Raw genomic sequence first — 15,319 nt, 5'->3', positions numbered from 1 at the left:
AATCAATCACAGGACACCAGAAGCAGGCAGAGACACATCATTTTAATTAATCAATCGATTCTGCATCATATTGTAGATGTAACCATATTTTATTTGATGTATGGAGAAACGAATTGGACCCTTTAAATAAATGGATGTTTCAACCAACTATAAGACAGTGCAGAACAAAACTACTATTACATCTTCACATGTTCTTTATTGACTTGATAGAGCAGCAGTGTGACCCCACGTCCTAAAGAAGTGGTGCATTATGGGCAGTTGGCAGCGTTGATGTCACAGTTAATTAGTGAGAAACTGAGTCTGAAAGTGTGTTTCCTCCCTGTGCTCTCTGGTTTTGGTCTTATATTTAAAGTTTAACCTTCAGCTCACCTGAGGTCGTCCAGCAGGTCGCACTCTGTCTGGTGTTTGATGTGTAATCTGCTCAGCTGCTCTGCATGAGTGTGTTTCAGCTCCTGGGTGACCCGAACCTGAAAAAGATGAAAACATGAACAGGAAAAAATTCATTAAGAGAGACTCAAAGTTTACAGCTCCTTCTCTGCAGTTTGTTTTTCCATGCCTCGTATTCTACGCCTCGATCTCTATGCCTCATATTCTACGCCTCATTCTCCTCAGCTCGTTCTCTACGCCTCGATCTCTACGCCTCGATCTCTAAGACTCGTTCTCTACGCCTCGATCTCTTTGACTCAATCTCTACGACTCGTTCTCTACGCCTCGATCTCTTTGACTCGTTCTCTACGCCTCGATCTCTTTGACTCAATCTCTACGACTCGTTCTCTACGCCTCGATCTCTACGACTCGTTCTCCATGCCTCATTCTCTACGCCTCGATCTCTACGACTCGTTCTCCATGCCTCATTCTCTACACCTCTTTCTCTGCAGCTCGATCTCTACGCCTCGATCTCTACGACTCGTTCTCCATGCCTCATTCTCTACACCTCTTTCTCTGCAGCTCGATCTCTACGCCTCGATCTCTACAACTTGTTCTCCGTGCCTCGTTCTCTACGCCTAGATCTCTACGACTCGTTCTCCATGCCTCATTCTCTACACCTCTTTCTCTACGCCTCGATCTCTACGACTTGTTCTCCATGCCTCATTCTCCGCAGCTCATTCTCCGTGCCTCATTCTCTACGCCTCGATCTCTACGACTTGTTCTCCGCAGCTCATTCTCTACGCCTCTTTCTCTGCAGCTCGATCTCTACGCCTCGATCTCTACAACTTGTTCTCCGTGCCTCGTTCTCTACGCCTCATTCTCCGCAGCTCATTCTCCGTGCCTCATTCTCTACGCCTCGTTCTCCATGCCTCGTTCTCTACGATTCGTTCTCTGCGGTTTGTTCTCTACGGTTCTTAAGTTGATTACATAAGAATTTAATGATTAGTCAGCTAATCAATCAGTTCATTTAACCATTTTCCAAATCACAAATATTCACTGCTCACGTTTCTGCTGCTTTTTGTCCAATGTGAAAGAAATTTAATATTTGTAGGTTTTGAACTGTTTTGAACGTTTCCTGGTGTTTTATCAACCAAACGACTAATACAGAAATCAACAGCAACGCCTCAGCTTCAGGTGAAATGGATGTATGTGGCGCTGTAGCTCACTTCACTCCTTCATTCTTTATTTATTTATTTATGTCTCATGTCTTCAGTTAAAACATAAAAACTGATAAAAATGATTAACAAGAAAACAAACAACAGAATTCAGTTCAAACAGAATACAGCAGTTTGTCCTCATGTTGTGAAAGTGATCAATTATTCTGAGCAGTTTTAATGTGTTTCTATTCTCAGAGTTTATAGTTTGAATGTTTTTAGTTTCAATGTGGTTTGTTCAGTTTCCCTTCATGCACTGCTTGTATTAATGTTTGCACGTAGGACATTGATCATTAACCAATCACATGAACAGGTCGAACACTGACTGTGGGCCCAGTTCAATAAGGAAGTGATGATGATGGGGACTGATAGATAATCAGATCAGTCTTTAGTTAAAATATAATAATCATCAGACTGATTGATAATCAGATCAATCTTTAGTTAAAATATAATAATCATCAGACTGATTGATAATCAGATCAATCTTTAGTTAAAATATAATAATCATCAGACTGATTGATAATCAGATCAATCTTTAGTTAAGCTCTTAAACAAAGTCAAAGTGTTAAAATGCAATTTTATCATAAAGCTCAAACAGGAAAAAAAACATCTGGAAGTTTTTCTTCTGAACAGAAATTAAACTTAAATATGTTAATTTAATTCATCATCAAGGTAATCAACAATTACTCTTAATTAGTTGTTGACTTTCTTAGTTTAATTATAAGCACGATTAGTTGTGATCAATGCTGAAAATATACATCAATAAATCAGACTGGGTGAGTTTGACTTTTAATATAAATCACCCGTTTATGATCCATCAACAGGTTTAAACAGTCGATGTGTGTGTCTATATATATATATATATATATATATATATATATATATATATATATATATACATATATAGACTCTAAAGTGGAGTCAGACTGGAGCAGAAACAGTCAACCCTCTCTGCTCAGCTTGTTTGTGAAATCTGATCCACAGGAACATTTTTTCACACAGAAACAAACTTTGTTCACATTTTGATTTTTACGTTTATTTCTCTAAGTAAAACGTTTAAAACAAGTTTACTTTAAAGTTTTGAAGACTATTCTAACTTTATTTGTACTTCATTTTTTACATTTTACGGCTAACTTTGTTTTTCTTCTTTTCCCTCAAACTTATCGTACGAGGAAAAAAATGCACCAAACTACCTACAGAAATCTGCCAGTTTACAGTCAAATGGCTCCAAACATGCTGAAACAACAGAGAATACCTTCACAGTAGATTTATTTAAGAAATGTGGATCCACTCTAAAATTCGGCAAAGACAACAAACAAAATCTACATTTGCTTTGAATAAAATTTTGACTTTAGTTTTGCCTTTTCTGCCATAATCACCAGCAGCAGCAGCAGCAGACTGATACTGACTTTACCTTCAGAGTTGCTCTGTGACTCTCGTCTGTAACTCGACACTTGTACCGTTATTTCTGAATCGTGTCGACGTGTTTTTCATCGGTATTTATTAAACCGTCTCATCTCCAGCAGGACCGCCGGGAGGGAGCGGGGATCGTTAACGGGCTTTTCTCTCTAAAAACTGGGGCACATGGACTTTTTAAACATTTTTTACAAGTTTTCTTCCTTCGCTGCACTTCAGAGACAACAGACAATAATTAAAGTCAATCACAACAAACTGGTTCACATGTAAAGTGTGAGTTGACCGTCTAAAGCAGCCGAGCGGTAACAAAGCCAACATTTGACCCATTAAATATGCAGCAGCAGCGGCGGCGCGGCGGCGCGGCGGCAGGTCGCGTTAGCTTCACAAGCTACAGCGGCAACACTCACCTTTCTCGGCGGGGGCTGCATCCTGGTTTCTGGACATACAAACTGACGAGAAGACGAAAGTTTCTGTGGGAAAGTTTGACAAGATGTTCGGACCAAATGCTGACAGAACCAAGATGTCCGAGTCCGGCTCAGGCGGCCATAATGAGTCCGCTAAAGAGTAAGTAGGGTCCCGTAGAAAACACTGTGGCCCCAGGGAACACAAAACACACGAGTCAAACTACACACCGTCAAACTACACACTTCCGGACACCTTTTCAAAATAAAACACAATACTACTTCCGTAAACAGTCTTCAAAATAACAGCGGACCATCCGTCAAAACTGCTTTGAATGTTTAAAGTTTTTTAAAGAACAAACACCAGAATGTAAAGAAAGAAAATCATGATGTTAAACACAAAGATTATTGATAATAGTTGATAGATATTTTGATTGTCTGGTGACATCACAGTTTATTGATGAGGCAGTAGTCTATAATGTCAAACGCAATGATCCATCTTAATGTCTGATATTAGTAAAGGGCACTTATTCTTTCAGTGTCTTTAAATCCACGAGATAAATTAACGATTTGTTTTACTCTTTCAAGCTCGGTCATTAATTACACAGAGACATTAAACTGCAATGACAGCAGCTAATAAATGTATATTTATATGCATCAAATTAATGTATATTCTGTTGTTATCATGTGTACTGTGAAGAGTCGGTTACAATGAGCCTATAATAAATATTCATCAGTGGTGAAAGCAGAAATAAGAGATAATAAAGTAATCTAAGTGTAATCTGTTCTAGGTGGAGGTAAGTATTTATGAAGACAATGTATTGATCTCATCAGGATCACGTAGAGACACAGGAACGTCATTATTTGAATTCCTTCGTTTGTTAATTAAAATGAAATTATCTGAGATAAATTAATTAGTGTTTGTGCTGTATTAATGCTAATGAGAGACCTTATTGATCTTCACATTATTAACTCTGACAGGTCGCCCTCTAGTGGACATTTCCTGTCTACACACTCAGATCAATGGTGATGATTGATCCTCTATGGATCAATCATCACCATTGATGTTTATTTATGTTGCTGTGATTCTCTTCTGTGCATTATATTACATATTATGTCATGTTGTTCCTTTTAGGAGGTCCTGAAATGAAAATTAAGTGTGAAGATCTTCACGTTTTTATGTTTCATATAAATTAATGTGTTAAATTAAAACACTGTAAATTTTTACGGCAGTGCATTCTGGGAAGAACAGGCGGCCATCAGGAGCCCAACAGCTAACTGATCAGCTGGTGTCTTGTTTGTTTGTTTGTTTTACATTTTATTTTAAAATGTCTCATCTCATCTCATTATCTGCCGCTTTTCCGTGAGGGTCGCGGGGATGTTACCCCCCTCTTGCGGGGGTTGCTGGAGCCAATCCCAGTTACTCTATGGGCGAAGGCCAGGGTACTCCCCTGGACGAGTCGCCAGCTCATCACAGGCTTTCTGATGGCAGAGGCTGCCATCTGCACATCAGGATCATTATATTCCTTACATTATATTCTTTATATTACATTATATTTCTTATATTACATTATATTCCTTATATTCTTTATATTATATTATATTATATTATATTATATTCCTTACATTATATTTCTTATATTACATTATAGTCCTTATATTATATTCTTTATATTATATTCTTTATATTATATTATATTCCTTATATTAATTATATCAGCTGTCAGCTCGTTATTAGTCTGATAATCATAAACTGATGTTGTTTAAAACAGACCAGACATCTTCATCACCATCATCTTCATCACCATCATTCATCAAACTACTTCAAACTAAACGATCTCCTGTTAAACAACAGTTAACGTGTAAAAACCTGTTTTTAGTCATAAATCAGCGCGCGTGCGTGTGTGCGTGCGTGTGTGTGTGTGTGTGGACAGATGCAGTGGGGCCGCAGAAATCCCCTCTGGTCTGGTTGATATTATTGTCTTTGATGGATTGAGGCCCTGATAGAGGACGTACAGTAACAGAGGACAGTTTCACTTCATGAGCAGCTGTAGAGGAAGAAACACATTTGAATGAAACCTGATAATCACAAAGTCAAATGAAGGAAACAAAGACATCTGTGAGTGTGTGTGAAATATTAAAATGAGTGCTAGAGGACACGGACTCAGTTAAAAACAGGCTCAGACCTTATTATTGAAAACTGATCACTTCATGTTCTCATCACAGAACTGAAAACATTCAACAGATACATCAACAGTTATATTCCTTATAATTTAATTGTAATCCCGCAAGGGAAATTCTTCTTTTCACTCACATTACACACTGGCCATGCCCAGGATGTGAACTAGCATTCTCCCCTACTAGTCCACATAATACTTTTTTGGCCACCTTGGAGTCCTCAAGCCAAGTCCCTCCGGACTGAGCTATTGCTCTAATATGTTCCTTACATCATAATATATTCCTTATATTATATTCCTTATAATATACTATATTCCTTATATGATATTCCTTAAATTATATTATATTCCTTATATGATATTCCTTAAATTATATTATATTCCTTATATGATATTCCTTATATTATATTATATTCCTTATATTATATGATATTCCTTATATGATATTCCTTATACTATATGATATTCCTTATATTATATTATATTCCTTATATGATATTCCTTATACTATATGATATTCCTTATATGATATTCCTTATATTATATTATATTCCTTATATTATATTATATTCCTTATATTATATTATAGTGCAGGAGGTCACTGGCTCTGACTTTGTGTCTGTGTTTGGGTTCATGTGTTTACAGAAGTTTAATAAAAGTTCATTTTGTGACAAACTGCAGTCACATCACAACATGATGACATAAAGTCACAATGTGTTTTAACACGTTTGACCTTTTAAAAGAGTTGGGTTTTCTGTCCTCTGATTGGTTCTCTGAGGTCATATGACGAGCCACTGCCTCTTTCGTCCATCGTATCAAGTTTACAGGAAGTTAATTACTCTTCCTGAGCACTTTTCAAAATAAAAAGATTTCTTACGACGACAGCCAGAATCAGCAAACACCAGCTGAAACACAGTGTGTGTGTCCTCAGCTGTAAGAATGCGCAGTTTAATGGCAACAGACACACAATCACAGTTCACACAGTCAGATAATGTAACTCAGTACATTTACTTGTACTGTGCTTGAGTATTTCAATTTTCTGCTACTTTATACTTCCATTGCACCACATTTAAGAGAAAAATATTCTACTTTTTGCTCCATTACATTTATTTGATAACTTTAGTTACTAGTTACTTTACAGATTACATGATGCATCAGAGCCAAAGTAGCACATTTTTAAATTAATTGATTTTGTCATCACTCAGATTAAAACAGTGATTGTGATAATCAGCTGACTCACAGTATACATACATACATGTAAATATATGGATCAGTTACTTTAACTACTACTTTTGATACTTAAGTACATTTAATATCAGGTACTTTAATAATTTTACTCGAGTACTATTCATATTGGTGACTTTCACCGGAGTAATATTTTATCACCATATCTTTACTTTCACTGAAATACGACTGTTGAATTCTCCTATTACCTGTTCACACTGTTCATACACGAGAGGAACAACATGTTCATTAAGTGCCACACGGTGGAGCCATATCACAGTGCGTGCTTTTATTTTGAAGGAACCAGACCCGGTGTTTCCCCGCGGCACTTTGTTGTTTAACTTGACGGAAGTGTCATCATGTTACAGGTCGAGCTGTGGCCGCGTTCCAACAGGAGACATGCCAGGCTGGTCACACTGCTGCTGTTCACTGTGCAGGGCGACAGCCTAACGCTAGTTCACGGTAGCTAACGCTAGTTCACGGTAGCTAACGCTAGTTAACGCTAGTTAATTCTCACGTAGTGGTTGTACAGGATGTCTACGTGGCGCAGGCTGCACGTGAAGGTGCGCACAGCTCGAGCTTTATTGACGTCCAGGCGGGAGACTCGACCTCATACATGGCCGTTAAATCAAAGCCTGAGTTCAGGCTCAGCTCTGCGGGGAGACTTCTTCAAAGGTGGGGACTCAGTGCTAACGAGCTTCACGTCCACAGCTCCATGAACGAGTTAATGATTTAATGACAGCCTCATGTATGAGACTCAAATGTCTGATGAAAGTGTCTGATGAGCGGGTGAGGGGTATGTTAGGGTTATGAGGACAGTTTACCATTAAGGTTAGAGTGGGTTAGGGTCATGAGGGTCAGGTTTATCAGGGTTAGGGTCATGAGGGTCAGGTTTATCAGGGTTAGGTTTATCAGGGTTAGGGTCATGAGGGTCAGGTTTATCAGGGTTAGGGTCATGAGGGTTAGGTTTATCAGGGTTAGGTTTATCAGGGTTAGGTTTATCAGGGTCAGGTTTATCAGGGTTAGGGTCATGAGGGTCAGGTTTATCAGGGTTAGGTTTATCAGGGTTAGGGTCATGAGGGTTAGGGTCATGAGGGTTAGGTTTATCAGGGTTAGGTTTATCAGGGTTAGGGTCATGAGGGTCAGGTTTATCAGGGTTAGGTTTATCAGGGTTAGGTTTATCAGGGTTAGGGTCATGAGGGTTAGGGTCATGAGGGTCAGGTTTATCAGGGTTAGGGTCATGAGGGTCAGGTTTATCAGGGTTAGGGTCATGAGGGTTAGGTTTATCAGGGTTAGGTTTATCAGGGTTAGGGTCATGAGGGTCAGGTTTATCAGGGTCAGGTTTATCAGGGTTAGGTTTATCAGGGTTAGGGTCATGAGGGTTAGGGTCATGAGGGTCAGGTTTATCAGGGTTAGGGTCATGAGGGTCAGGTTTATCAGGGTTAGGGTCATGAGGGTTAGGTTTATCAGGGTTAGGGTCATGAGGGTCAGGTTTATCAGGGTTAGGGTCATGAGGGTTAGGGTCATGAGGGTTAGGTTTATCAGGGTTAGGGTCATGAGGGTCAGGTTTATCAGGGTCAGGTTTATCAGGGTTAGGGTCATGAGGGTCAGGTTTATCAGGGTTAGGGTCATGAGGGTCAGGTTTATCAGGGTTAGGGTCATGAGGGTTAGGTTTATCAGGGTTAGGGTCATGAGGGTCAGGTTTATCAGGGTTAGGGTCATGAGGGTCAGGTTTATCAGGGTTAGGTTTATCAGGGTTAGGGTCATGAGGGTCAGGTTTATCAGGGTTAGGGTCATGAGGGTCAGGTTTATCAGGGTTAGGTTTATCAGGGTTAGGGTCATGAGGGTCAGGTTTATCAGGGTTAGGTTTATCAGGGTCAGGTTTATCAGGGTTAGGGTCATGAGGGTCAGGTTTATCAGGGTTAGGGTCATGAGGGTTAGGTTTATCAGGGTTAGGGTCATGAGGGTTAGGTTTATCAGGGTTAGGGTCATGAGGGTCAGGTTTATCAGGGTTAGGGTCATGAGGGTCAGGTTTATCAGGGTTAGGTTTATCAGGGTTAGGGTCATGAGGGTCAGGTTTATCAGGGTTAGGGTCATGAGGGTCAGGTTTATCAGGGTTAGGTTTATCAGGGTTAGGGTCATGAGGGTTAGGTTTATCAGGGTTAGGGTCATGAGGGTCAGGTTTATCAGGGTCAGGTTTATCAGGGTTAGGGTCATGAGGGTCAGGTTTATCAGGGTTAGGGTCATGAGGGTCAGGTTTATCAGGGTTAGGGTCATGAGGGTCAGGTTTATCAGGGTTAGGGTCATGAGGGTTAGGTTTATCAGGGTTAGGGTCATGAGGGTCAGGTTTATCAGGGTTAGGGTCATGAGGGTTAGGTTTATCAGGGTTAGGGTCATGAGGGTCAGGTTTATCAGGGTTAGGGTCATGAGGGTTAGGGTCATGAGGGTTAGGTTTATCAGGGCTAGGGTCATGAGGGTCAGGTTTATCAGGGTTAGGGTCATGAGGGTTAGGTTTATCAGGGTTAGGGTCATGAGGGTCAGGTTTATCAGGGTTAGGTTTATCAGGGTTAGGGTCATGAGGGTTAGGTTTATCAGGGTTAGGGTCATGAGGGTTAGGTTTATCAGGGTTAGGGTCATGAGGGTTAGGTTTATCAGGGTTAGGGTCATGAGGGTCAGGTTTATCAGGGTTAGGGTCATGAGGGTTAGGGTCATGAGGGTCAGGTTTATCAGGGTTAGGGTCATGAGGGTTAGGGTCATGAGGGTTAGGTTTATCAGGGTTAGGGTCATGAGGGTTAGGTTTATCAGGGTTAGGTTTATCAGGGTTAGGGTCATGAGGGTTAGGTTTATCAGGGTTAGGGTCATGAGGGTTAGGTTTATCAGGGTTAGGGTCATGAGGGTCAGGTTTATCAGGGTTAGGTTTATCAGGGTTAGGGTCATGAGGGTTAGGTTTATCAGGGTTAGGGTCATGAGGGTTAGGTTTATCAGGGTTAGGGTCATGAGGGTTAGGTTTATCAGGGTTAGGGTCATGAGGGTCAGGTTTATCAGGGTTAGGGTCAGGTTTATCAGGGTTAGGTTTATCAGGGTTAGGGTCATGAGGGTCAGGTTTATCAGGGTTAGGGTCATGAGGGTCAGGTTTATCAGGGTTAGGTTTATCAGGGTTAGGGTCATGAGGGTCAGGTTTATCAGGGTTAGGGTCATGAGGGTTAGGTTTATCAGGGTTAGGTTTATCAGGGTTAGGGTCATGAGGGTTAGGTTTATCAGGGTTAGGGTCATGAGGGTTAGGTTTATCAGGGTTAGGTTTATCAGGGTTAGGGTCATGAGGGTTAGGTTTATCAGGGTTAGGGTCATGAGGGTTAGGTTTATCAGGGTTAGGGTCATGAGGGTCAGGTTTATCAGGGTTAGGTTTATCAGGGTTAGGGTCATGAGGGTTAGGTTTATCAGGGTTAGGGTCATGAGGGTTAGGTTTATCAGGGTTAGGGTCATGAGGGTTAGGTTTATCAGGGTTAGGGTCATGAGGGTCAGGTTTATCAGGGTTAGGGTCATGAGGGTCAGGTTTATCAGGGTTAGGGTCATGAGGGTTAGGGTCATGAGGGTCAGGTTTATCAGGGTTAGGGTCATGAGGGTTAGGTTTATCAGGGTTAGGGTCATGAGGGTCAGGGTTAGGGTTAGGTTTATCAGGGTTAGGGTCATGAGGGTTAGGTTTATCAGGGTTAGGGTCATGAGGGTCAGGTTTATCAGGGTTAGGGTCATGAGGGTCAGGTTTATCAGGGTTAGGGTCATGAGGGTCAGGGTTATGAGGACTGTTTACCGTTCGGCCCGCTCATAATGTTTGTGTAAAATGTAAACTTTTACAGTGGTATTTAAAGCTAGCCCACTGAGATGGAGGTCAGCTGTATAAATATTTTCAAATATGTGAGTTATTATGTGCTGAATTGTAGATTTGTATCTAAAGTTTCAAAAAATATCTGGAGTTGTTGGTGGTAGGTGAATATCTGCCGAATAATGATGAAGAGGAGTAAAGTTTGTGTTTTTGTGAATGAGATCTGGAAGCCCAGCTGGCAGCTATGAGGCAGAAGGCTGCGGACGCTCTGCCGGGGAGCAGCTGGAGCCCCCTGGAGGTCAACCCGAACCTCCCACCGGAGAGGGCGGACATCGTGATCGTGGGAGGCGGGGTGGTGGGCTGGTCCATCGCCTACTGGCTGAAGCAGAAGGAGAGGGTCCGAGGGGCCGTCAGAGTGGTGGTGGTGGAGAAGGACCAAACGGTGAGGACCGAATAGAACATTCTGTGTGTGTGTGTCTATATATAAATATATGTATTTTTATATATATATTAAATATATGGTTGGATAAAGCATGTATATGCAGGACTGTAGAAGAACAAGTGTCAGTGAGTCGCTCACGTTCACAGCAGCTCAGTGATAATAATAAACTGTTACATGTTCACTGGCTCTACACAACTCTGTATTAACCTCGTGTGTGTGTGCGCGTGTGTGTGTGTGTGTGTGTGTGTGTGTGTGTGTGTGTGTGTGTGTTGCATGCATGCGTGTGCATGTGCAGTACTCCCAGGCCTCCACTGTGTTATCAGCTGGAGGGATCAGACAGCAGTTCTCTCTACCTGAGAACATCCACCTGTCTCTGGCCTCTGCAGATTTCATGAGGAACATCAATGTACGTCCTGCTGAGCCATGTTATGATCACCTGTGTGTTTCCTGTCAGGGCCACCTGGGCGTGCTGTCATTGATTAACTGTGAATGATTACCTGTGTGTCAGGACCACCTGGGCGTGCTGAACGAGGACCCGATCGACCTCCAGTTCAACCAGTCGGGTTACCTGTTCTTGGCCAGTGAGCAGGTGGCTCACATCATGGAGGAGAACTACAGCATCCAGAGGTGTCAGTCATCACTACAGCTGATAATCACTTCCTGTCCAGTTATTGATCAGTCATTGATTGATTGATTCATTGTCCTGCAGGAGTGCGGGAGCCAAAGTGTGTCTTCTGTCTGCGACTCAACTGAAGGACAAGTTTCCATGGATCAATACAGACGGCGTGGTGCTCGCTTCATACGGTCAGTGCACGTCATAATCAATCACTACTTCTATATAATCAATCAGACTGATAATATGTTCTCGTGTTTCTGTGTAGGAATGTTTACTATTTAACTTATTAACAGTAATTATCTCAAGTTTTAATGTAGAAACAACAGTAACTGTTCAGTGTCTCAGGTTTGGAGAACGAGGGCTGTCGGACTCGGCTGAACGCTGCTGTTGATGTTTAAATGTATTGATTCATTTAAATGTGATATATGAACATTTAACTAACAGCAATAACTGTTTAATGTCTCAGGTTTGGAGAACGAGGGCTGGTTCGACCCCTGGACTCTGCTGAACGCCTTCAGGAGGAAAGCAGTCTCTATGGGAGTGTTTCAGTGCTGTGGAGAGGTCACAGGTTGGTTCTGACCTCTGACCTCATGATGGAGCTTTCTGTTAAAATGTGACTTATTTCACTGGAGAGCTTCACACTCCTCTAACACACACAGTCAACATCAGGTTTTATAAACTCTTCATGTGTTTCGTGTGTAAAAATGTAAATCTGTAAAGTGACTAAAACATGGTGATCAGTCAGTTTTATAATATTTACATGTTGTTGGAGTTTGTTCTGTTAAAGGTTAGGGTTAGGTCTAATGATACAAGAACCGATCAGAAGGCTCATCAATAAACAGGACTTGGGTCTGTTAACTGACCTCCTGAATTTAACAGTGTTTTAAGTCAGAATTATAAAACTGAACTTTTCTTTCACTTAAAACGGGTGTTTTTTAAATGTAGTTTGGTTTAGTTTTTACTTGACATGCTGTTAAAACATCAAACAGGTTTACACACTCTGCTACCATGGAGCGTGGATATCAATTATTGATCAGTTGTGAATGTGTAAATAAATATTAATTATTGATCAGTTCTGATTGGCTGATATCAATATTTCCTCCACAGATTTTAAACACTCGATTAACGTGGTGACGACGGCAGACGGTGAACATCTTCCTGTCAGGAGAATACAATCTGTCAAAGTAAGTAAAGTAACTGAGTACGTTTACTCTTAGTACTGTACTGAAGTATTTCCCTTTAATGCTGCTTTTTATTTTTACTCCACTACATGTCAGAAGGAAGTATTTCTACTTCACTACAAGTATCAGATTACTTGAGTTACACAAAGATTTTAATATGAAACAGTGTGATGATTTTATTATAATTTAGTTAATTTCTATTTATCGTGTTTGTGTGGTCGTCAGGTTATTTAATTTCTTTGTCTGGATTGATCGTTTGTTTTGATTTGTGTAAACATAAATAACAGTTATTATTTATAAACAGGTCATTGAATAGAATCATAAACAATAAATCTTTAATCTGAAATAAACTAAACTTCTGTAAATCAAATCAGCTCGACATCAACCAACAATACTCTGATTACTGTTACTCTGTTACTTTAAGTATGTCAGTACTTTGTATTTTTACTCAAGAAGGGTTTGAATGCAGGACTTCAACTTGAGTATTTTTACCCTGTAGTACTAGTAGTTGTACTTCAGTAAAGTACCTGTAGTAACAGTATATTGATGTATATGATTGGATTTGTATGTGTTGTTGTATATTGATGTATTGATCAGGTACAGATGCCTAACAGTCTGGAGTATCAGCCCGTTGAGTGTGCGATCGTGGTGAACGCTGCCGGAGCGTTTTCTGGTAAACTGGTGGACATGTTGGGAATCGGCTTCGGTCCCGAGAACACCATCGCTGGACTTCCACTTCCTGTTGAGCCTCGAAAAAGGTCCATTAACTGAAGTTGTTTTTCTTTTACATGAACGACTGAGGAGCCGTTTCCTTTAGAGAGCTGCAGCGCCTCCTACAGGTCACTTCGTTAATGTTCTGACAGTTAACGGTGTCGACTGCTTTAATTTGAAGGGCTTTACTTCTTATGTGGCCATTTTGAAACATACTGGTTAAACTGGGCTGTGAGTGGTTTCACTGGTCTCCCAGTGAGGACGTGAACACACTCAAACACACACTGATGATACAAGAACAGATCAGAAGGCTCATCAATAAACAGGACTCGGGTCAGTTCTGACCTCGGGTTCGACTGAAGCAGAATTATATTAGAACGTCACTCTGACGTGGAAATGATCGTACCTGTGTGTGAATCAGGTGTGTGTACAGTGTGTCATACAGTGTGTCATGTTTCAGGTATGTGTATGTGGTCCACTGTCCTGACGGTCCAGGTCTGGACACGCCCTTCCTCATTGATTATTCTGGAGTTTACTTCAGACGAGAAGGGTTAGGAGGAAACTTCATCACCGGGAGGTCACCAGAGGAGGTCTGACACACTCTGAGGCGGCTTCATCAATACTTCAATCAATCACAATCAAGAGTTTATGGAGTTTTATCAATATTTTTATCAATTATTATAAAAGGTTGATGTATTTCTTCCCTGTGGGTCGGTTCAGTCAGAGGAGCCCAACACCAGGAACCTGGACGTGGACCATCAGTTCTTTGAGGACAAAGTTTGGCCCAGTTTGGCTCATCGAGTTCCAGCCTTTGAGGAACTGAAGGTACAGATAAGATATATTGATCTATGATTGATCAGTAACAAGGTTTTCTTTGTTTTCTGACTGGTTATTATTTAACAAGTGTTGGTCCACTTCATTAATACAGCAGAGTGTCAGGACCTTGAGCAGGACCACACACAGCTGATGGTTTTCAGATAAAAGTTGTAGTTGAACGGCTTCACCACTAGATGGCACTGAGTCCTACACATTGGCCCTTCAGTGAGAATAAGTCTCAGTACTAATGATCAGATTAATGTTGATGTTCTGCCTTCCTCCCTCAGGTGACGAGTGCCTGGGCTGGTTACTATGACTACAACACATTTGATCAGAACGGGATCATCGGTATCCACCCTCTGATCAATAACATGTACTTTGCGACTGGGTTCAGTGGTCATGGCCTGCAGCACTCCCCTGCTGTGGGTCGAGCTGTTGCAGAACTCATCCTGGACGGGAACTTTCAAACTCTGGACCTGAGCGGACTCGGCTTCAGACGCATCCTGACGCAGGAACCCATGATGGAGAGGAACATCGTATAGAACCGAACATCGAGAACATCGCATGTAGCACGACGTCTCAAAGTCCAGACCGACTGGTCCACATCTGGACCAAACAGCTGCTCGGTCCTGACCAGAAGGCCATGATGGAGAGGAACATCGTCCAGAGGAAGCAGAACCTGGACTCGTCTAATTCACACTGTTGCCACGTTATCACAACTCTTATTTTGATATTAATGACAATTATTCTTCCTGTGATAAGATTGTTACTCACTGATAGTAACTATACTCCTATAGTTGTCCTGACTGAATGAATCTGTTTGATCACGATGATGAAGTAAATCTTCACACTGCTGATAGATTCATCAATATTATCAATGCCTCATCATTTATCAGCTGATTGTTAATGTGTAAAAATGTCACCAGTTACTA

General features: G+C 41.2%; 2 protein-coding genes across 2 annotated transcripts in view; one reads left to right on the top strand and one right to left on the bottom strand.

Moving 5' to 3' along the window:
* Positions 1-3,576, bottom strand: part of LOC141007196 (F-BAR and double SH3 domains protein 2-like) — a 31,637-nt gene extending 28,061 nt beyond the window's left edge. The window contains exons 1-2 of the mRNA XM_073479547.1: positions 3,407-3,576; positions 370-467 (exon numbers count right to left, since the gene is read on the bottom strand). Of these exons, the coding sequence (XP_073335648.1) occupies positions 370-467; positions 3,407-3,427 (119 nt within the window). The 5' untranslated portion in view covers positions 3,428-3,576. The remainder of the gene's footprint in view (positions 1-369; positions 468-3,406) is intronic.
* Positions 3,577-7,189: 3,613 nt separating this feature from the next.
* Positions 7,190-15,279, top strand: foxred1 (FAD-dependent oxidoreductase domain containing 1). The gene is made up of 11 exons (XM_073479339.1): positions 7,190-7,476; positions 10,843-11,063; positions 11,359-11,469; positions 11,572-11,690; positions 11,773-11,867; positions 12,146-12,247; positions 12,787-12,863; positions 13,458-13,618; positions 14,032-14,161; positions 14,292-14,396; positions 14,675-15,279. Exons 1-11 carry the CDS (start codon positions 7,335-7,337, stop codon positions 14,927-14,929), a joined length of 1,518 nt encoding a protein of 505 aa, XP_073335440.1. The 5' UTR covers positions 7,190-7,334; the 3' UTR covers positions 14,930-15,279.
* Positions 15,280-15,319: the final 40 nt, after the last annotated feature.

The sequence above is a fragment of the Pagrus major genome, chromosome 13 (genome assembly GCF_040436345.1).
Source record: "Pagrus major chromosome 13, Pma_NU_1.0".
In the NCBI taxonomy this organism is placed as follows: Eukaryota; Metazoa; Chordata; class Actinopteri; order Spariformes; family Sparidae; genus Pagrus; species Pagrus major.
Note: the sequence above shows the minus strand (reverse complement) of the source record. Positions and strands in the feature narration are given on the sequence as shown.